At 40.3% G+C, this 19,618-nt stretch overlaps 1 protein-coding gene across 1 annotated transcript; it reads right to left on the reverse strand.

The window, feature by feature from the left end:
- Window positions 1–278: 278 nt before the first annotated feature.
- On the reverse strand, window positions 279–1,380 carry EQUCABV1R922 (vomeronasal 1 receptor equCabV1R922). Its single transcript, XM_070224914.1, has one exon. It carries the CDS (start codon window positions 1,294–1,296, stop codon window positions 355–357), a length of 942 nt encoding a protein of 313 aa, XP_070081015.1. The 5' UTR covers window positions 1,297–1,380; the 3' UTR covers window positions 279–354.
- Between the last annotated feature and the right edge of the window lie 18,238 nt (window positions 1,381–19,618).

Raw genomic sequence — 19,618 nt, forward strand, 5'->3', positions numbered from 1 at the left:
ATTTTCATGTAGATTTTCCTGAAATTCTAGCCTAGTTTATTTCTGGGAAATTTACTGTAATGCATCAAAAGTTACACACTCAAAGACTTCTCCATAACATCCAGATAGTTTCAAGACCTGCTGTTTATGACTTCATAAGTTCTAAACTTCCCCTTTGCAACAACTAGTAAAACTTTAATCACATATTTGCATGATAATGATACTTCATCACAATACGATCGTGATTTAATGTTTATTTTGAAGAAGATGCTCAGGATATTTTGTTTACCATTGTCTTGTGATTGATCACTTTATTTAGGTCTCTGAGGGGGAATGAATGAATTGACAATTGTCCGTTGTGTAAATATATACAACTTATGTATTTCTGACCAGATTAGGGAATTTTATATTCCTTTTCCAGGCAATGCAGAGTCTAGACACACTGGAGTCACTTTTCATGAGCAGAAAGGGGCTGACTGTTGGGAAACACATGGTCGTGATTGCAGTGATGTTCACCAGGAACCAGTCAGGATTATTTACAACAGCCAAAACAATTTGCAAGATGGAAGCAAGGGCATAAAAGTAGACAAAGGTGCTCATCAGGAGAAGGATGGTTTTGGTAGCTCTGGACTCAGGGGAGGATCTGCGGGAGATGTGGGCCCTACAAAGGTGTTGGACCCTCTGCTTGTGCCTGTACAGGATGAAAACCATGGTGCTGCTGGCCCAAAGCATGAACCCCAAACAGAAAACATCAGGGACTGATAGCAATGCTGCATATAATGAGTCACTGGTTTTGTCATGAACAACAGAAGAACAGTATAGGAAATCTTTGTAGTGTGTGATGTTTTTGTTGCTCAGTTTGCCAGTTACAAAGATAGGAAAAATGACATTTACCAGCACTTGCAGGATCCAACACAGGAAAAGAGAGGGGACAATGTACTTGGGAGCTTTTGCTTTAAGCTCTGCCCACCTGGAGTTCCTGTGACTGATCGTGATCACCTGGAAGACACTCAAGACACAGATGCTACCAATGGACACTCCCCTCCCGACTCTGTGAAGAAATATAAAAAATTTGCATCCAAAATTACTGATGAAATTTGTCCACCCAAATGCTGCCATTGTCTGAGGGACTCCTTTACAGAAGAGGGCTAGGAAGTTGGCTACAATCAGGTGCTTAAGAATCAAATCTGTGCACCTTAACCTGGACTCAGTGAAGTAAAGGATGATATAATGGCAAAGAAGAGAGGCATTGCCCAGGATCCCCACCACAATTTGTGTTAAGAAGATCACTGCTATTGCCAAATCCCTGTTGGCCATCCTGTCAGTGCCCAGTCAGTGGTATTTGTCTTCTGAGCTAGAGTTTCCTGCATGGGAATAATAGGCATTGGCTACATGGATCATTTCAACTGAAATACAATGTTCTCCACTCATATTATTTCCCTCTTGGAAACATTTACTTAATGTTTTTCCTGTAGTAAAAGGTTTCCAAAGTTTGAATGTATAACATTTAAGGAGCTGTTATAATGTGAAATCACTCCTGGGAAGGCCGTATACATGGTAACTTCCTTCTTTACAGATCTATGAGGCATGCACTTCTGCGCTTTTAACTATAAAGATGAGTCGAAGGTAACACAGAGAGGTTAACTATTTGTCAAAATCTGCTGCTTAGGGTAGGGTGTGGACTTGAAACTCGTTGCGTTGGTAACAATGATAGTGCATTGAACTACCATACTCTGCTAAAAAGACAGTTAGCTGTGTTCATCAAATAATCCAGATCTGTATTTAGTTTGGATCTTATACCTTGCCATTTGATTTTTAGACTAGCGAAATTTTATAGTTTCATTACAACGATATTCCATTTATTTGTAAAGCTTTATTCTATAGGCCAATATTAATCATGAGTAAAGCTTTAGATATCTTAATAAATGTAGCTCTACTGCTGGCAGAAGAACGCTGCAGGAACCTGCCCCATGACAAGTTCATGTAATAAATATAAGAGTGGCTTGACTTTAGAATGGCCACGGAAAGATTCATTTGCTTTTATATGAAAAACACAAGTATAATGGCACGAGTCACAGAAATTTTTGAGTAATTACGTGTAATGCCATAAACTGTGGAGCGTAAAATCCTAACACATGATAAAATAGTGGAAGCCAGAAAGTAAATGATTATTAATTTTGGATGATATATTTATCTATTTATTAACACCTGAGTTAAGTAAAACTATTGGCAAGGAACTAAGATTTGTGAATGATATTAGCATGCAAGACACATATGCAAAACAGCATCTGCAAGGCACCTATTCTTGTGCATTTTCTACATTAAGATACTAGATATTTGGATTGATATTAGAACATTTTTTAAATGAGTAGAATCAACATGATATGACAGTGACAGCTGCTGTCTGATACTTAGGATTATTATGTTAACTGTTCTTCCACTGTTCAGTTCCTAACATTAGGAGTGACAATAGCCTCACCATAATCAACAGACTATGGAAGTTTTCAGTAGAGTCACAATGACTGTCTCTATTAATTGCTTAAACACATAGGTTAGAGCAAACCTTTCCATTCAAGCAATTACTATTTGGATATACTTTCTGCCCCGGATCACATGATTCCTGTCGATCCATTCTACTCTTTATTAAAAATGTGGAGGTATGACAGGTGCACCTTTAGAAACCTGCAGATTTAGTCTATGATTCCTATAAGGTAGACTGAACAGCAGACTGATTTTACAACTACATCCTTAAGCACCTTAAAAATCAGGTTTTGTTACCACTCAGGTTAAGCCACAACAATTACTGCTAGTGAGGACTACCCTAAATTAGTTTAGGGGCCCTCAGGCATTGGTGCAGGGTCTAGGACCCTCATCTCTCTTTACCAGCTCACTCATACCTCAGAATTATTCCACCTTTCTTCAAGGCGTTGGCACTGAACCAGGTTAATACACAGATGATTGCCTTTCTCTGATATGATCACTCACCCAGACTCTTGTTATGCCTTTCTCTTACACACTCTGCCTCCCAGACTGAAATGGAAATTACTCACCAAGCTCCTTTCTGTGGCCTGGACAGTGGGCTCAGTGTGATGGTCACTATGGCCAGAATGTGTGTGGGAGGGTGGCAGACAGACCCTGATATATGGGTTTGTGATCCTGTGACCTCCCCTCCCCTCAGAAGTGCAATTATTTCATCTGTGACAGCAGTGGGAGTGCAGGCTTGGGAGCTGAGAACTTTACTGAAAACTTCTCTCCAAGTTGTTAATTACCAAAAACAATTACAAGCTTCTGGTTAGCGCTCCTAGGGGAGAATGTTGGAGTGTTTTTGAGAGGCTCTTTCTTTTCCATTATCCCTGAAGGCAGACAAGGCCTCACATGGAGGAGAACAGGAAATGCTGAGGTCTGTCATGTGAGGGACTAGCTGAAAGTCTGTCTGTCTCACTGGATTCTTCATTTTCTTGGAAAGTTCTTCTACCCAATGTCTAGTTCTTGCCTAATCTTCTTTCCACTGAGCTGAACTGTCATTTAAGTTACTAGCAGACAAAGAAAATGAGACAGAATACCCGGGAAGGATTTTCAAAGAGATGTAAGTAAAAGGAAGAACTTGATGGAAATAACTCACTGTAGAAATCACTTGCACAAATCAAAGTTAATTAATTTAGACTCATTTGCACAACTCAATGCCAATTAATATAAAAATTTAGGAATAAAATAGACTTTACTGTTATGGACCTCCATTAATGATAAGAATTATAAACAGAACAAAATACACAGAAGAAAGTTGAGAAAGTTCTAAAAGAGTTCCTTACAAATAAAAGAACACATAAGATGGCTCAACATGCAAATTCTCCCATTCTTGCAGCAAGCAGAGGAGCCAATGCTCAAGTACTTACTTGAGCAGTATCAAGTGGTTGCCATAGTACTCTGCAGATTTCTTTTCCTTAATTTTTGTAATAAGCCTTTGCTGCTTTGATAATTAAGAAACATAAATTAGGAGTTGAAATGGATCCTTTGGTTTTGCCTGTAAACAAATCCACATTTGATGCAGGTTCACTATACAATTACAGCCACTTTCAAGTCAGGAGGTAGAGACATAGTGGTGAGCTACCCAGACTGCACACAAACATGAACTCATTTACACACTTATATGTAGATGCAAACACACACGTGCATCCACACTCACACACTCACATATACTTACATACTTATTATACACATATGGTCACACATACAACTTCGGTTGTGAACTCACAAATATTCATGCACATACTCAGCACATACAAACTCACTCTTATACTCAGAAACACTCATGACACACATTTACGCAAACTTACAGTCACATACCTTTAATAAAATAGACTTACACAGTCAGAGTGTGTGTGTGTGTCTTGATGACATGTTCATATACAGAATAAGAATTATCTCTATACCTCTAGGTTCCAGAAAATGGGGGCTATCCATTATTTACAATCCTTCCAAACCTGCAACAATTCATGAGAACAACATTTATAATATACAGCCTTAAAAATTGCTTTGGGAATTACTGCCTTAGGTCATTACAACATATTTAGGAAATTTGGAGTGTTTGGGAGAGTGGCCTTGCATGGGTGTGTGATGGAGCAGGGTGAAAGAGGAAAGGGCACAGAGGAGAGGATATACAGAGAAGATCATGGAGAAGAAAACCTGGGGTATTTGAGAATGGAGAGGGCAGTGGAAGAGGGAAGGCAGATGGATAAAAGACAAAAGAATGCCAAATGTCACAGAGGGCTTAAAGTGCATTGCTGAGTTTGAGGGTACAAGGGGAGAAAGTGTGCAGGGATGTTAAGGGTATGGTCATATTGAGGTCTGGGAAAGTAGAGGTGTGGGTTTCACAGGAATGAAGGAGATAATAGGGATGAGGAGTTTGGGGCAAAAATATCAAGAGTCAGCTCTTGGTAAAACTCTAAGCAGACTTCATGTCTTGGAGAGGTTAAAAACATGGTGAAAGAGAAGGGAGCGTAATATATGTAGGGTAGCCTGATCTTGGAAATAGATAGTATGGTCCAAGGCAGATCTAGAGTGTGGGAAGAGAAGATGGAACCTTGAGGAGATAATGAGTATCAGACAGGAGGCAAAATGGGCACTGGGCAGGAGGTATCTGGAGAGGGGAGTGGGTATGAGTAAACCAAGGAGCTCAGGAGAAAGGGAATGTAGGGTTGAGTGTAACAGGTGCAGGGTATGGATTAGGTTCCTGGAGGAGTTGAGGATGCCTGAGAGTTGAGGCTGGGTCATGTGATAGTATGAGGCATAGAGGACCTCGGTAATGGGCTTACATATCTGATCTTGAGTGGACACTGAGCAAGAAAACGAAGGATTCAGACAACGTGGTTTGTAGAGGTGATGGAAGGTAAGGAGGATCAGGCTGGAGCCCCTTGAATAGTGGTCGCATAGGGACGGCTGTCAAGAAGGTGACAAGAGGGAGATTGGGAGTGGAATATAAGAGTCTAAAAGGGTTGAGTAGAACTGAGGGTCGAGTGGAGGTTTAGTAGATGGCTACAGCTCACAGGGTGGAGGCATGAAGGATGTAGCTGGAGGAGGGGGACACAGGTTGGGGTAGAGGAGAGATGGAGCTGGGAATGATGGAGCTGTCAGTGAGTAGATTGGAGGCTACTCTTTGATTCCCCATTCATTAATCCTTTAATATGTGGCAAAATCACAACGGTAATGGTTAGTTTCTACTTTCAGCTCAGGGGGCAAAAATTTTGCTACATAAGATGCCCCTCAAAACTGCTTAAATAGAAGATACAGTATATGAGGGAAGGTAAAATATAGGAGGGAAGGTAAACAACACAAAAGCATTCTCACTCTTCCTTCAGAATATTAGTACAGGATGTGACCTCAGTGGGTCAGGCAGGAGAAACTGTTTACTGGTATCTAGCGTTGCAAGCATTGGGAAGCACGTCCAATGTACCAGGTCCCAACATCTGCATTGTTATTGAGGAACTTTTATGCCTCAAAGAATTTTATGCACCAACACTGATGAGATGAAAACATCTTAAGGTTTTGTGGATTTTCTAAAATATAACACTTTGTTTTTATTTTAACACTTGACCTATTATTTTAAGCTTTATAAGCTATCATAAACTTGCATTTGTAAGATTTTCTGTAAGAAAATAAAACCTAAGATAACTGAAAATTTTAAGGATAGTTTCCCCCTCCTTCTTCACTATAAGTAACCATGACAAGAAGTAACCAGTGGTCATCGAGTTGTATATATATTGATAATTTTAAAAACTATTTTTTATTGCAAAAATGTTACTGGTCTCATACCATAGGCAGATGACCAATTCAGATGTTACTCCCTTGGTTATATCATGATACAAGGTAGAAGGAATTTTGCAGTTGTAGGTAAGTTTACTAATGAGCTGATCTTGAAATAGAGACATTATCCTGGATTTCTGGTGGCTACTATGTAATTACATGTATCCTTAAAAGGGAGAGAAGCCAGGGAGATCGGTAGAAGAGGAAGACAGAGACTTGAAGTGTGAGAGGGATTCAACATGCTATTGCTGTCTTTGAAGATGAAGTGTAGGTGGACACCTGTTGAAATTCTAATAAGGAAAAGAATTGTGCCAATAGCCTAAAAGACTGCAGAAGTGGATTCATCCTGAGGGTGTGAAGAATAAAGCCCAGGCTGGCTAACACTTTGATTTTAGCTTGTGACACCCTAATCAGAGTACCCAGACAAGCTCCCCAGATTTCTCATCTAAGAACTTAAGAAAATAAATTGGTGTCTTGTTAAGTTCTTAAATTTCTGGTAAGTTGTTTTATCAGTGCTATAGACTGAATGTTTATGTCCCTCTGAAATTCATATGTTGAAACCTAATCTCCAACGTGATGGCATTTGGAGGTGGGGGCCTAGGGGAGGTAATTAGATTATGAAGATGAAGTTCTCATGAAGGGGAATAATGCCTTTATAAAAGAGACCTTAGACAGCTCACTGGCCTCATCCACCATGTGAGGACACAGCCATAAGATGACCATTTATAAACTAGGAAGTAGGCTCTCCCCAAATGCTGAATCTGCTGGCATCTTGATCTTGAATTTCTCAGCCTCCAGAACTATGAGAAATAAATTTCTGTTATTTTTAAACCAGCTAGTTTATGGAATTTTGTCATAGCAGCCAGAACGGACTCAGTCAGTAATATAAAAGTAATACATACAAATTTAATGGTAAAATATTTAAATAATCAAGTCAGTCTTCATCAAGTACACGACCAATACTATTTTCATCTCTAGATGTAACAATTTTCGTTGTTGAAGTATATTCCCTTTCTTTTTTTTCTCATTTTTTAATTATTTTATTGAGGTCACACTGGTTTATAACGTTGTGTATATTTCAGGTATATCATTATATTTCGACTGCTGTATGGATTGCATTGTATTCGTCACCAAAAGTCTAGTTTACATCCATCACCATATGTTGCTCTTTAACTTTTGACCTCCCCCAACCCCTTCCCCTCTAGTAACCACCAATCGATTCTCCTTATCTGTGCATTTGTTTCTTTATCTTCCACATATGATTGAAATTATATGGTATTTGTCTTTCTCTTTCTGACTTATTTCGCTTACCGTAATATCCCAAAGGTCCATCCATGTTGTCTCAAATGACATGATTTAGTATTTTTTACAGCTGAATGGTTTTCTGTTGTATGTATATATACACCACATCTTCTTTATCCATTCATTTCCTGATGGGCTTAGGTTGCTTCCAAGTCTTTGCTATTGTGAATAATGCTGCGATGAACATAGGAGTGCATATATCTTTTGAAATTAGTGTTTTCATGTTCTTTGGATAAATATCCAGAAGTGAAATAGCTGGATCATATGATATTTCCATTTTTAATTTTTTGAGAAATTTCCATACTGTTTCCCATAGTGGCTGCACCAGTTTGCATTCCCACTAGCAGTACACGAAGCTTCCATTTTCTCCACATCCTCTCCAACACTTGTTATCTCATCTTGTTCGTTATAGCCATTCTGACAGGTGTGAGGTGATATCTCATTGTAGTTTTGATTTGCATCTCCCTAACAATTAGTGATGTTAAACATCTTTTCACGTGCCTGTTGGCTATCTATATATCTTCTTTGGAAAAATCTATTCATATTCTCTGCCTGCTTTTTTTTTTAATTGGGTTATTCATTTTCTTGTTGTTGAGTTATACGAGTTCTTTATGTATTTTGGAAATTAACCCCATATCGGATATAGAATTTGCAAATATTTTCTCCCAGTTAGTAGATTGCCTTTTAGCTTTGTTCCTGGTTTCCTTTCCTATGCAGAAGCTTTTTACTTTGATATAGTTCCATTGTTTATTTTTTCTTTTTTTCCCCTTTCCTGAGGATACATGATATTCAAAAAGATAATGCTCAGATTAATGTCAAAGCATTCACTGTCTATGTTTTCTTCTAGGAGTTTTATGGTTTCAGGTCTTACATTCAAGTCTTTAATCCACTTTGAGTTAATTTTTGCATAGGTGCAAGATAATGTTCTACATTCCTTCTTTTGATTGTTGCTGTCCAGTTTTCCCAAAACCATTTATTGAAGAAACTTTGCTTTCTCCATCATATGTTCATGGCTCCTTTGTCAAAGATAAGCTGTCCATAAATGTGTGGTTCTATTTCTGGGCTCTCAATTCTATTCCATTGATCTATGTGTCTGTTTCTGTGGTAGTATCATACTGTTCTGACTACTATAGCTTTGTAGTATATTTTAAATTCAGGGAATGTGATATCTCCAGCTTTGTCCTTTTTTTTTTTCAGGATTGCTTTGTCTATTCGGGGTCTTTTTTGTTGTTCTGTATAAATTTTGGATTCTTTGTTCTATTTCCATTAAAAATGTCAGGGGATTCTGATTAGGATTGCATTGAATCTGTAGATTGTTTTAGGTAGTATGAACATTTTAACTATGTTTATTCTTCCAATCTATGAGCATGGAATATCTTTCCATTTCTTTATGTCTTCTTTAATTTTTTTCAATAATGTCTTATAGTTTTTAGGGTATAGGTCTTTCACATCCCTGGTTAAATTTATTCCTAAGTATTTTATTCTCTTTGTTGCAATTATAAATACAATTATATTCTTACTTTCTCTTTCTCCTAATTTGTTGTTAGTGTATAGAAATGCAACTAATTTTCGTGCATTGATTTTCTACCATGCAACTTTACTGTGTCTGTTGATAATTTCTAATAGGATTCTTTAGGATTTTCTATATATAGAATCATGTTATCCACAAATAGTGATAGTTTTACTTCTTCCTTTCCAATTCGGATCCCTTTCTTTTTCTTGCCTAAATCCTCTGGCTAGGACTTCCAATACTGGGTTGAATAAGAGTGGTGAGAGTGTGCATCATTGTCTTTTTCCTGTTCTTAGAGGAATAGCTTTCAGTTTTTCACTGTTGAGTATGATATTGGCTGTGGGTCCGTCATATATGACCTTCATTACATTGAGGTACTTTCCTTCTCTACGCATTTCATTGAGAATTTTTATCATAAATGGATGATGGATCTTGTCAAATGCTTTCTCTGTATCTATTGAGAAGATCATGTGATTTTTATTCTCTATTTTGTTACTGTGATGTGTCACATTGATTGAAGTGCAGATGTTGAACAATACCTGAATCCTTGAAATAAATCCCACTTGATCATGGTGTATTATCCTTTTAATATATTGTTGTATTTCACTTGCTAATATTTTTGAGGACTTTTTTCATCTATGTGCATCTGCAACATTGGCCTATAATTTTCTTGTCTTGTGTTGTTCTCATGTTATTTTGGCATCAGGATAATGTCTACCTTCTAAAATGAGTTAGGAAGCATCTTGTCCTCTTCAATTATTTGGAAGAGGTTGAGAAGAATAGTTACTAAATCTTCTTTTGATGTTTGATAAAATTCACCAGAAAAGCCATCTGGTCCTGGACTTTTGTTTTTTGGATGTTTTTGAGTACTATTTCAATCTCTTTCCTTATGATTGGTCTATTCAAATTCTCTATTTCTTCTTCATTTAGTTCTGGAAGGTTGTATGATTCTAAGATTTTATCCATTTCTTCTAGGTTATCCAATTTGTTGGCATACAGCTTTTCATAGTATTGTTTTATAATCCTCAAGAATGATTTGCACTTTAGAAAAATGTGTATTCTGCTGCTTTTGGATGGAGTGTTCTGTATAAATATCTATTAAGTCTATCTGGTCTAGCATTTCATTTAAGGTCACTGTTCCCTTGTTGACTTTTGGTCTGAATGTTCTATCCATTGATGTAAGTGGGGGTGTTGAGGTCCTCTACTGTTATTGTGTTGCCATCAATTTCTCCCTTTAAGTCTGTTAATAGTTGCTTTATATACTTTGGTGCTCCTATGTTAGGTGCATATATATTAGTAAAAGTTATGTCTTCCTGATGGAATGTACCTTTTATCATTATATAATGTCCATCATTATCTCTTGATATCTTTTTGGCTTGAAGTCTGTTTTGTCTGATATAAGTATGGGTACACCCACTTTCTTTTGGTTGCCGTTCACTTAGAATTATCATCTTCCATTCCTTCACTCTAAGCCTATGGTTGTCTTTAGAGCTGCGATTGGTCTCCTGGAGGAAATGTATTGTTGTGTCTTGCTTCTTAATCCATCCAGCCACTCTGTGTCTTGATTGCTGCATTTAATTTGTTTACATTTAGAGCAATTATTTATATATGAGGGTTTAATACTGCCATTTACCTTTTGTTTTCTGGTTGTTTCTTTTTCTTTGCATTTCTGTTTTTAGTTTTTATTTTTTTTATTGTGGTAACATTGGCTTATACCATTATATAAAATTCAGGTGTACCTCATTATATTTCAATTCCTGAGTAGATTACATCGTGTTCACTACTCAAAGATTAATTGTAATCAATGATGACACCCACCAGCCTAATCATCCCTTTCACCCTCCTCCCTCCCACTTCCTCTCTATAGCCACCAATGCAATCTTTGTCTCGAAGTGATCATTTGCTGTTGTTTTTATCTTCTACTTATAAATGACATTGTAGGGTAGTTGACTTTCTCCCTCTGACTTACTTCACTTAGTGTGATACCCTCAAGTTCCATCTATGTTGTCACAAATGGCAGGATTTCATCATTTCTTATGGCTGAGTAGTATTCCATTGTGTATAGATGCCACATCTTCTTTATCCTTTCCTCCCTCAATGGGCGTCTAGGTTGCTTCCAAGTCTTTGCTGTTGTGAGTTATGCTGCAATGAACATAGGAGTGCATATATCTTTATGCATTCGTGTTTGCATGTTCTTGGGATAAATACCTAGCAGTGGAATAGCTGAATCACATGGTAGTTCTATTCTTAATATTTTCAGGAATCTCCATACTGTTTTTCATAATGGCTGCACCAGTTTACACTCCCACCAGCAGTGTATGAGGGTTCCCTTCTCTCCACACCCTCTCCAACACTTGTTGTTTCCTGTCTTGTTAATTATCACCATTCTGATGGAAGGCGGGGGATATCTCATTGTAGTTTTGATTTTCTTTTCCCTGATAGTTAGTTATGTTGAACATCCTTTCATGTACCTGTTAGACATCTGTATATCTTCTTTGGAGAAATGTCTGTTTAGATCTTTTGCCCATGTTTAATTGGGTTGTTAGTTTTCTCTTGTTGAGATGCATGAGTTCTTTATATATATTGGATCTTAATTCCTTACCAGATATATGGCTTTCCAATATCTTCTACCAATTGTTAGGTTGATTTTGTATTTTTTTGATGGTTTCCTTTGCCGTGCAGAAGATTTTTAGTCTGCTGTAGTCCTATTTGGTTATCTTTTCTATTGTTTCCCTTGCCCACCGGACATGGTACTTGAAAATATGCTGCTAGGAATGATGTTGAAGAGTATACTGTCTATATTTTCTTCTAGAAGTTTCATGGTTTCAGAACTTCAAGTCTTTAACCCATTTTGAGTTAATTTTCATGTATGGTATACGATAATGGTCTACTTCCATTCTTTTGCATGTGGCTTCCCAACACCATTTATTGAAGAGACTTTCCTTTCTCCATCGCATGTTTGTTCTTTTTTTTCTGAATTCTTTTGGCTATTTGGGGTCTTTTGTTGTTCCATATAAATTTTAGGATCCTTTGTTCTATTTCTGTGAAAAATGTTATTGGAAATTTTGTAGGGATTGCATTGAATCTGTAGATTGATTTAAAGTATGGACATTTTACCTCTGTTAATTCTTGTGATCCAAGAACACAGAATATCTTTCCACTTCTTTGTGTTTCCTTCAATTTCTTTCAACAGTGTTTTATAGTTTTCAGTGTACAGATCTTTCCCCTCTTTGGGTAAATTTGTTCCTAGGTATTTTATTCTTTTTGTTAAAATTGTAAATGGGATTATATTCTTAATTCCTCTTTCTGCTACGTCGTTGTGAGTGTATAGAAATGCAACTAATTTTGTATGTTGATTTTGTGTCCTGGAACTTTACCATATTCATTTGTCATTTCTAAAAGTTTTTTAGTAGATTCTTTACGGTTTTCTATCAATAAAATTTGTATATATAAAATTTATTTATATATAAAATCACGTCATCTGAAAATAGTGACAGATTCACTCTTCCTTTTCAAATTGGATCCCCTCTATTTCTTTTTCTTGCCTGCTTACTCTGGCTATGACTTCCAATACTATGTTAAATAAGAGTGGTAAAAGTGGGCATCCTTGTCTGCTTCCTGTTCTTAAAGAGATAGCTTTCTGTCCCTCCACTGAGAATGATATTAGCTGTGGGTTTACCATATATGAGCTTTAATATGTTGAGGTATTTTGGTTCTATACCTATTTTATTTAGAGTTTTTTTTTAATCATAAATGGATGCTGCATCTTGTCAAATGCTTTTTCTGCATATATTGAGATGATCATGTGATTTTTATCCTTCATTTTGTTAATGTGGTGTATCACATTGATTGATTCATAGGTAGTGAACCATCCCTGCATCCATGGAATAAAGCCCACTTGATCATAGTGTATGGTCTTTCTAATGCATTATTGTATTCATTTGCTACTATTTTCTTGAGGATTTTTGGATCGATGTTCATCAGTGATATTGGCCTATATTTTGTGTGTGTGTGTGTTGTCTTTGTCTGGTTTTGGTATCAGGCTAATGTTGGCTACATAGAATGAGTTAGGAAGATTCTCCTCTTCTTCAATTTATAGGAAGAGTTTCAGAAGGATAAGTAATCAATCTTATTTGAATGTTTGATAGATTTCACCACGGAAGCCGTTTGGTCCTGGACTCTTATTTTTGGGGAGGTTTGGGATTACTGTTTCAATCTCCTTACTTGTGATTTGTCTATTAAAATTCTCTATTTCTTCTTGATTCAGTTTTGGAAGATGTATGATTCTAAGAATTTTTCCATTTCTGCTAGATTATCCAATTTTTTGGAGTGCAGCTTTTAATAGTATTCTCTTATAATCTTTTGTTTTTCTGAGGTGTCCATTGTAATTTCTCCCTTTCATTGCTGATTTTATTTATTTGAGCCTCCTCTCTGTTTTTTCTTGGTGAGTCTAACTAAAATTTCATCGGTTTTGTTTATCTTTTCAAAGAACAAGCTCTGTTACAGCCTCCCACCCCAAAGAGGGAGAGTACCATCTACCAAATGCGGATTTGGGGTTCAGCTGAGGTCTGTGTTCAGCTACCTCTCAGACTGCACACATGAGGAGGGAGTCGTAAGCTCATCTGAGGGGTGCCCTTTTGAAGTCAGTTCTGTTAGGCCTTTATCTTAATCATTTCTATTCAGAGTACAGTCCCCAGGCCTCTGGTGCTGCCCTCAAAGTATCTAGATTTTAGGGAGCCCTGCATTCAGCTCCATCCTGCGATGCCCCAGATACTGTGTGTGTGTGCATCTACAAGAGTTTGGCCTGGAAGCGAGAGATGGCGCTGAGGGCGATCCAGGACTCCTATGGGGGATTCCCATATTAGCAGGAGAACGAGTTTGTGCTATGGACCCTGGTTCCAGGTAGGGCTAAAATCTGCACTTGGGTAGCATTAGGATTCCATGCAAGTGGTTCAAGCTCCCAGGTTGGTTGGGGGACTAGGTTGCCACTACTGATTTTAGACTAGGAGGGGCCAGAGTGTGCCATGAGAACTTTGGGCACAGGTGTGGGTTTGAGGATAGGGTATTTTTAATAGAATGAGCACTTCAGGAGGTATTTTGTGTTGCAGAGTTTGGTCATGTGAGTAGCACAGCTATGCAGATTCTTGGGCACAGACCCAAGTGTTGCCTGGGAGAGGGGCATGTGTCCAGGAGCAAAGCACATGGCTGTTAGGGCAAAACTTCCATGTAGCAATACCTTGCCCTCAGGCCCAGCCACCTACAGGAGGAGACATGCCCTAAAAGCCTGTTTGCAGATGCCTGAATGTACCATCCCTGCCTCTGGGCCACCTGTGCCTGGTGCCTGTGTAGTCTCCTCCAATAATAGAAATTACCCATAACGGATACCTCTGAGGTGATACACTCAGAAGGCCTCAACATCATCTCTGTGTAGAAGTTCTGCATGAATGTTATACCTGAGTCTAAGGATGAGGGAGAAAATGAGAGAAATCCACACTGTAGGACATTCTGTACACATGGGTGTGCATTCTTCAAAATTGTCAGGATCACTGAAGACAAAGGAATGGCAACCAATCTAAAGAAACCAAAGAGTCCAGACAACCAAATGCATTCCTTACATATGAGATGCTGTCTCCATCATAGATCACAAAAGAGTAAGGACTTTCTGAATGTGTCAACAGTCTCTTTGGAGATACTTACAGAAACTTGAAATTGGTTTTGGTAATTAGCAACTGGAAAAAAGTTTCTGAGAAGTGTTATCCTCTCATGACTGCAATGCCACCGCTGCCACAGGTGAAATGAAAATTGCCATTCTCAGGGGATGTGAGGTCACAGTCACAAAGCCATATTTCAGGGTAAGCCTGCCTCCCTCCCACACACAGGTACAGCCCATCATGAGCACCACACTGAGCCAACAGTCCTGGCAGCAGGAAGGAGTCAGGTGAGTATTTGCTCTGTCAGTCTGAGAGCAGAGTCTGTAAGGAAGGAAGTCTAAGTAAGCGTTCATGCCTGTAAAAAGGGCTTCTGAGGGGCTGGCTAGGTGGCTCAGCGGTTAAGTGTGCACACTCCTCTTCGGCGGCCCAGGGTTCGCCGGTTCAGATCCTGGGTTTGAACAAGGCACTGTTTGTCAAGCCATGCTGTGGTAGGCGTCCCACATTTAAAGTAGAGGAAGATGGGCATGGATGTTAGCTCAGGGCCAGTCTTCCTCAGCAAAAAGAGGAGGATTGGCGGCAGATGTTAGCTCAGGGATAATCTTACTCAAAAAAATAAATAAATAAAGGCTTCCAAGGTTAGAAACAGATCCAGTGACAAAGCTAGGCAGTGAGGAAGATGAATTCCTCAGCAATGAGCTGAGCTTGTAAAGAGAGATTAGGATCCTTGGCCCTACAACAATCTCTGATGTCCTCTAAAGGAATTTAATAAAATCCTCACTGTGGATGTTATTGATGACTAATCCCAGTGATGAAGAATCATTTCAAAAGTGCTTAAGGGTTCTAGATATCAAGTCATTCTTCTGTTCACATTACATTAGAGGAATCATAGATTAAATATTTAGTATTATAAGGGGTGTTGTTATAATGCCTTCATGCTTGTAATACAAAGTAGGACAGAACTGTCACAATTTTTCTAATTCTCTACAGAAACCATGTACATCAATTTTTCTGGAATTAAAAAATATATTTTATCTAACACTGAGTACATGAGTACGTAACACACTGGAGACACTCATTGTGTCTCTACTGAATACGTCTGAGGTCTGATGACCATGGCAGGATTGTTTTACCCTTATCAACTCCATCCCCCTCACTCTCAGGCACCTCAGCCCAACACTCTTCGACTTCCCTCACCTCCACATCCTCCTTCCCACTGGAACAATATTTGCCCCCATCCCAGCGAACTCAGCCCAATTCCCATGTCTTCCAGCCCACTCCCTCCAAATGCCAGCCCTCAAACATTGGGTGCCATCAGCTCCCCATGGCCCCATTCATACTTTTGTATTTGCCCTTTCTTTGGGTCCTTTAGCCTCCTCGAGACCAGTACTCCCACTAGGTGACTTTGTCTCCAAAACCATTTTATCTTCTTGGGCCCGTTACCCTCGTACAATGCTCCAGCTCTCCTTCTCACCCTCTGGCTCTGCTCTGGACATTTAGTGCTACGGAGCACTAAGTACTCGCAGGACGTCCATACTCTAATAGATCCTGCAAAATATTTCCTTTTTATTTTTTCCTCATGCTCTCTTCACCCAGTTTTGAGGCCCTGGTTATAGGGTGATGGCACCATTTCTTGACTAGTTGATTAAGTCCACACTCAAAACTTTTCTCTAATTGGACTCCCACACTCTGGGCTACTAGGCATGCACCTGAATCACTCCAGGATTAGGTACTTTAACATTGGGGAAACAGATGCACTCTACACCCCAGAGCCCATGAAATTATTCAAACTAGCCAATTCACAAATTGCCTCTGCACCCCAGCTAATCCTACCCCACTTGCCCTATAAGTTCCCCCAAGAGCTGTAGATTACATGACACTATCCTTGTGTGCAACCCCTCTGTGATCTGCCTGCCATCCTTCTCTGGTGTGGTGCTCTAAATAATAAAGATCTGTCTTTCTTGCATTGAGTTTAACTGTGTGCCACCATCAAAAGAATCTTTAAATCTTACTAAACGTATGCTTCCTCCTGTTGTGTTCCTTAAGCCCCTGTGGACAGGAACAAACTGGTGCCTTTTACCCAGCCATGCCCTCGAATCACATCTCCCCACTGTCCCTAAAACCCATGACCCACTTTCTTCCCATGACTACTGTACCCACTATCATCACAGATCCAAAGATGTAGCCTGACTTCTTTGCTCACATACATCTGTGTGCCCTTAAATCCATCATTGCCCTTTAAACACACCGCACAATTTAATCCATATGACATTTTACTTCCTCGGTACCCTCTCCTGCTGCCATCTTTATCCTCCCAAGTCCTCATTCTCTCTGTGACCTCATTTTACCCTGGACCCTCCTTCCCCTTTACACCCTCTCATCTCTCCCTCTCTATCACACTCATTGCCAGTCATCCCCACACACTCCAGCATTCTCACCACACTGCCACCTCAAAAGGCAAAGCTCTTAGCAGCTTTTGAATGCTGTGCATTTAAAATATTATCTTTGTGGGCTGTGGCAGGTTGCAATGAGCATACAGGGCTAACATGGCTGCCCCTTTTCCGGCATTCCTTCACAAAGTGGGATGCACGATTTTCCACATATGAACACATGATTTCAGCACTAACCCCCCTGGTGACTATGTGAATGACCATATGACAGTGAGTTAAAGTGTGCCATTTGTGTTCATGTGTGCACTGTGAGTATGTAAGAATGTGAACGTGAGTCATGTGATTGGTGCATGAGTGTTTGTGTGTGACTGAGTGCATGAATAAGGGAATGACTGTGTAGTTGTATATTGGAGTGTTTTTCAATATCTGAGTGTAAATACTCTTTGCCTGCATGTATTTCTGAGTGTATAAAACTGTGTGTGTATGTACTATGTGCTTGGAGTATGTGTTGTCAATCTTATGGCTCCATTTCATGACTTGGAAAGAGAAGGTGTGCATAGAGAAGAAATAACCTACCCAAAGTGCAGTCTGGCCTTTGCTCTCTGCTACTGGAAGGTGATCTCCAGACTCTTGGAATGTCACGCTTGAAATGTGTGTCTTTGTTTGCTTGGGGGTTGGCCACCAGACAGTGAAATAATGTGATTTATGATGGGGGCTTTGTGCCATACAGGATCAGGTCATGTCACTTTTGGGACAAAGAACAAATAATTTTGGCTGGACATGGAATTGAGACACACCAACTTAGGAATGTCAATGGCTAAGGCAACACAAATTTTGGAGACTCAGGAAGTGAGTTAACATATGGAGTTCACTGGTCCTCAAACAACATTAAGAGAAGTCCTGAGATATAGGGGAAAACCTTCAAAAGTAATAGGGAACAGGGTCAGCAAGGGTAACTATACCATGTTTTCCAGCACCATTAATGCTGGTTGCTTGAAAATGCATCAAAAGGAAAATAACTCTAAACTGAGGAAAATTATTAAATCTGGACATCAAAATGGTATCAGTTGTGGAATCATTCATTGTTTAAATATTTTTCAGTGACTCTCTTAGTTGGCCCTTTGGGAGGGAGAATAGGGACCACGGGCTGGGAGAGTGAGGGGAGTAAGGGACTAGTCTCTCTGGGGCTGTCGTTCCATTTGTTGAAGACGTGGAGCGGTGTTTAGGGGATCGCAATGGGGGAGACACCAAGTCCAAATAACAGAACAAGGGAGTCAACCCCTGGGGCTGCAGCCTGGCCACCTGTACTTTGACAAGTCCCCAGGCGAGTGTGTTGCCACCTCAGGTGGGAGAACCACTGAACCGGAGCACCCTTTCCGTTCCACCTTCTGATTCCAGCTGTTAGCACCAGGCTCTCTCCTGTTGGCCTTAGGGAGCAACTGTGTGCAATTTCTCACATCCCGAGCCGCGAGTGCCCGGACCTCCCTCAGCAGCTCTCAGACTTGCTCAGGAGGCAAAGAAAGCAAGCAGGAGTCAGGGGCTTGTTCCACAGACATTACGATGAAAAGGAGTCTGTTAAAATGTCGTTGTAAATTTAATCATTTGCGGGAGAAGATCCAAGATGGCGCCGTGAGTAGTCCTCTTTGTCTCTCCCCCTTCAAGTCTACAATTATTTGGACACTTATCGCTTGACAAAGGATATCCAGACAGCATCTCAGGACGTCTGAGACACCCACGCGACTATACATCGGAAGGCGGATGGACTTTCCTCCGGGAGGATGTGGAAATAGGTGAAAACTCTCCGACCCCGACGAGCAGCCTAGTACCCGCAAGCGGCTTTCTTACAACGGCCCCCCCAGAGGATCTACACACATCTAGGGCAGGAGCGAGCACACAACAGAGGAGCGACGGTGGAAACAGGTGACCAGAACCCTACCTAAACCCCCCGCAATTACTCCTAAACGCAGAGGGAAACTTTGGAGTTGCACACCTGAGCCCGCGGGGAGAGTCTCTCCCCGCCATTGGCGGGGAGACCCCGCCTGGTGTTCGTGGCGCCCGGAGGGTCCCAGAGAGAGCCACTGAGGGTACGGAGGTCTCCCAGCTGCCGTTGCCCGCCCTGTGGGAGTAGGGATTGCCGGAGATCTCGGAGAGGACCGGGGCTGGGGGAACTTTCAAAGGCCGGCTCTGCGACCTGGAGGGGAAGCGCCGGAGTTCCGCCCGGGCAGCAGACAAAACTCTCTGTCTGCCATTAGCAGAGGGGCCATGCCCAGCATTCAGGGTTCCGGGAGAGGCCCGGAGAGAATCCCAGAGGGCGGGGCGACCCCCAGCTGCCTTTGCCCGCCCCGTGGGACTAGGGATAGCCGGAGATCTCGGAGAGGACTGGGGCTGGGGGGAGTTCCAGAGACCCATCTTCGTAGCCTAGGGGGAAACCCTACAGGCTCACAGCAGCCTTAGGGAAAGCCTCTGCACAGCACCAGTAGAAGGCACCC

The sequence above is a fragment of the Equus caballus genome, chromosome 10, assembly GCF_041296265.1.
Source record: "Equus caballus isolate H_3958 breed thoroughbred chromosome 10, TB-T2T, whole genome shotgun sequence".
Lineage (NCBI taxonomy): Eukaryota > Metazoa > Chordata > Mammalia > Perissodactyla > Equidae > Equus > Equus caballus.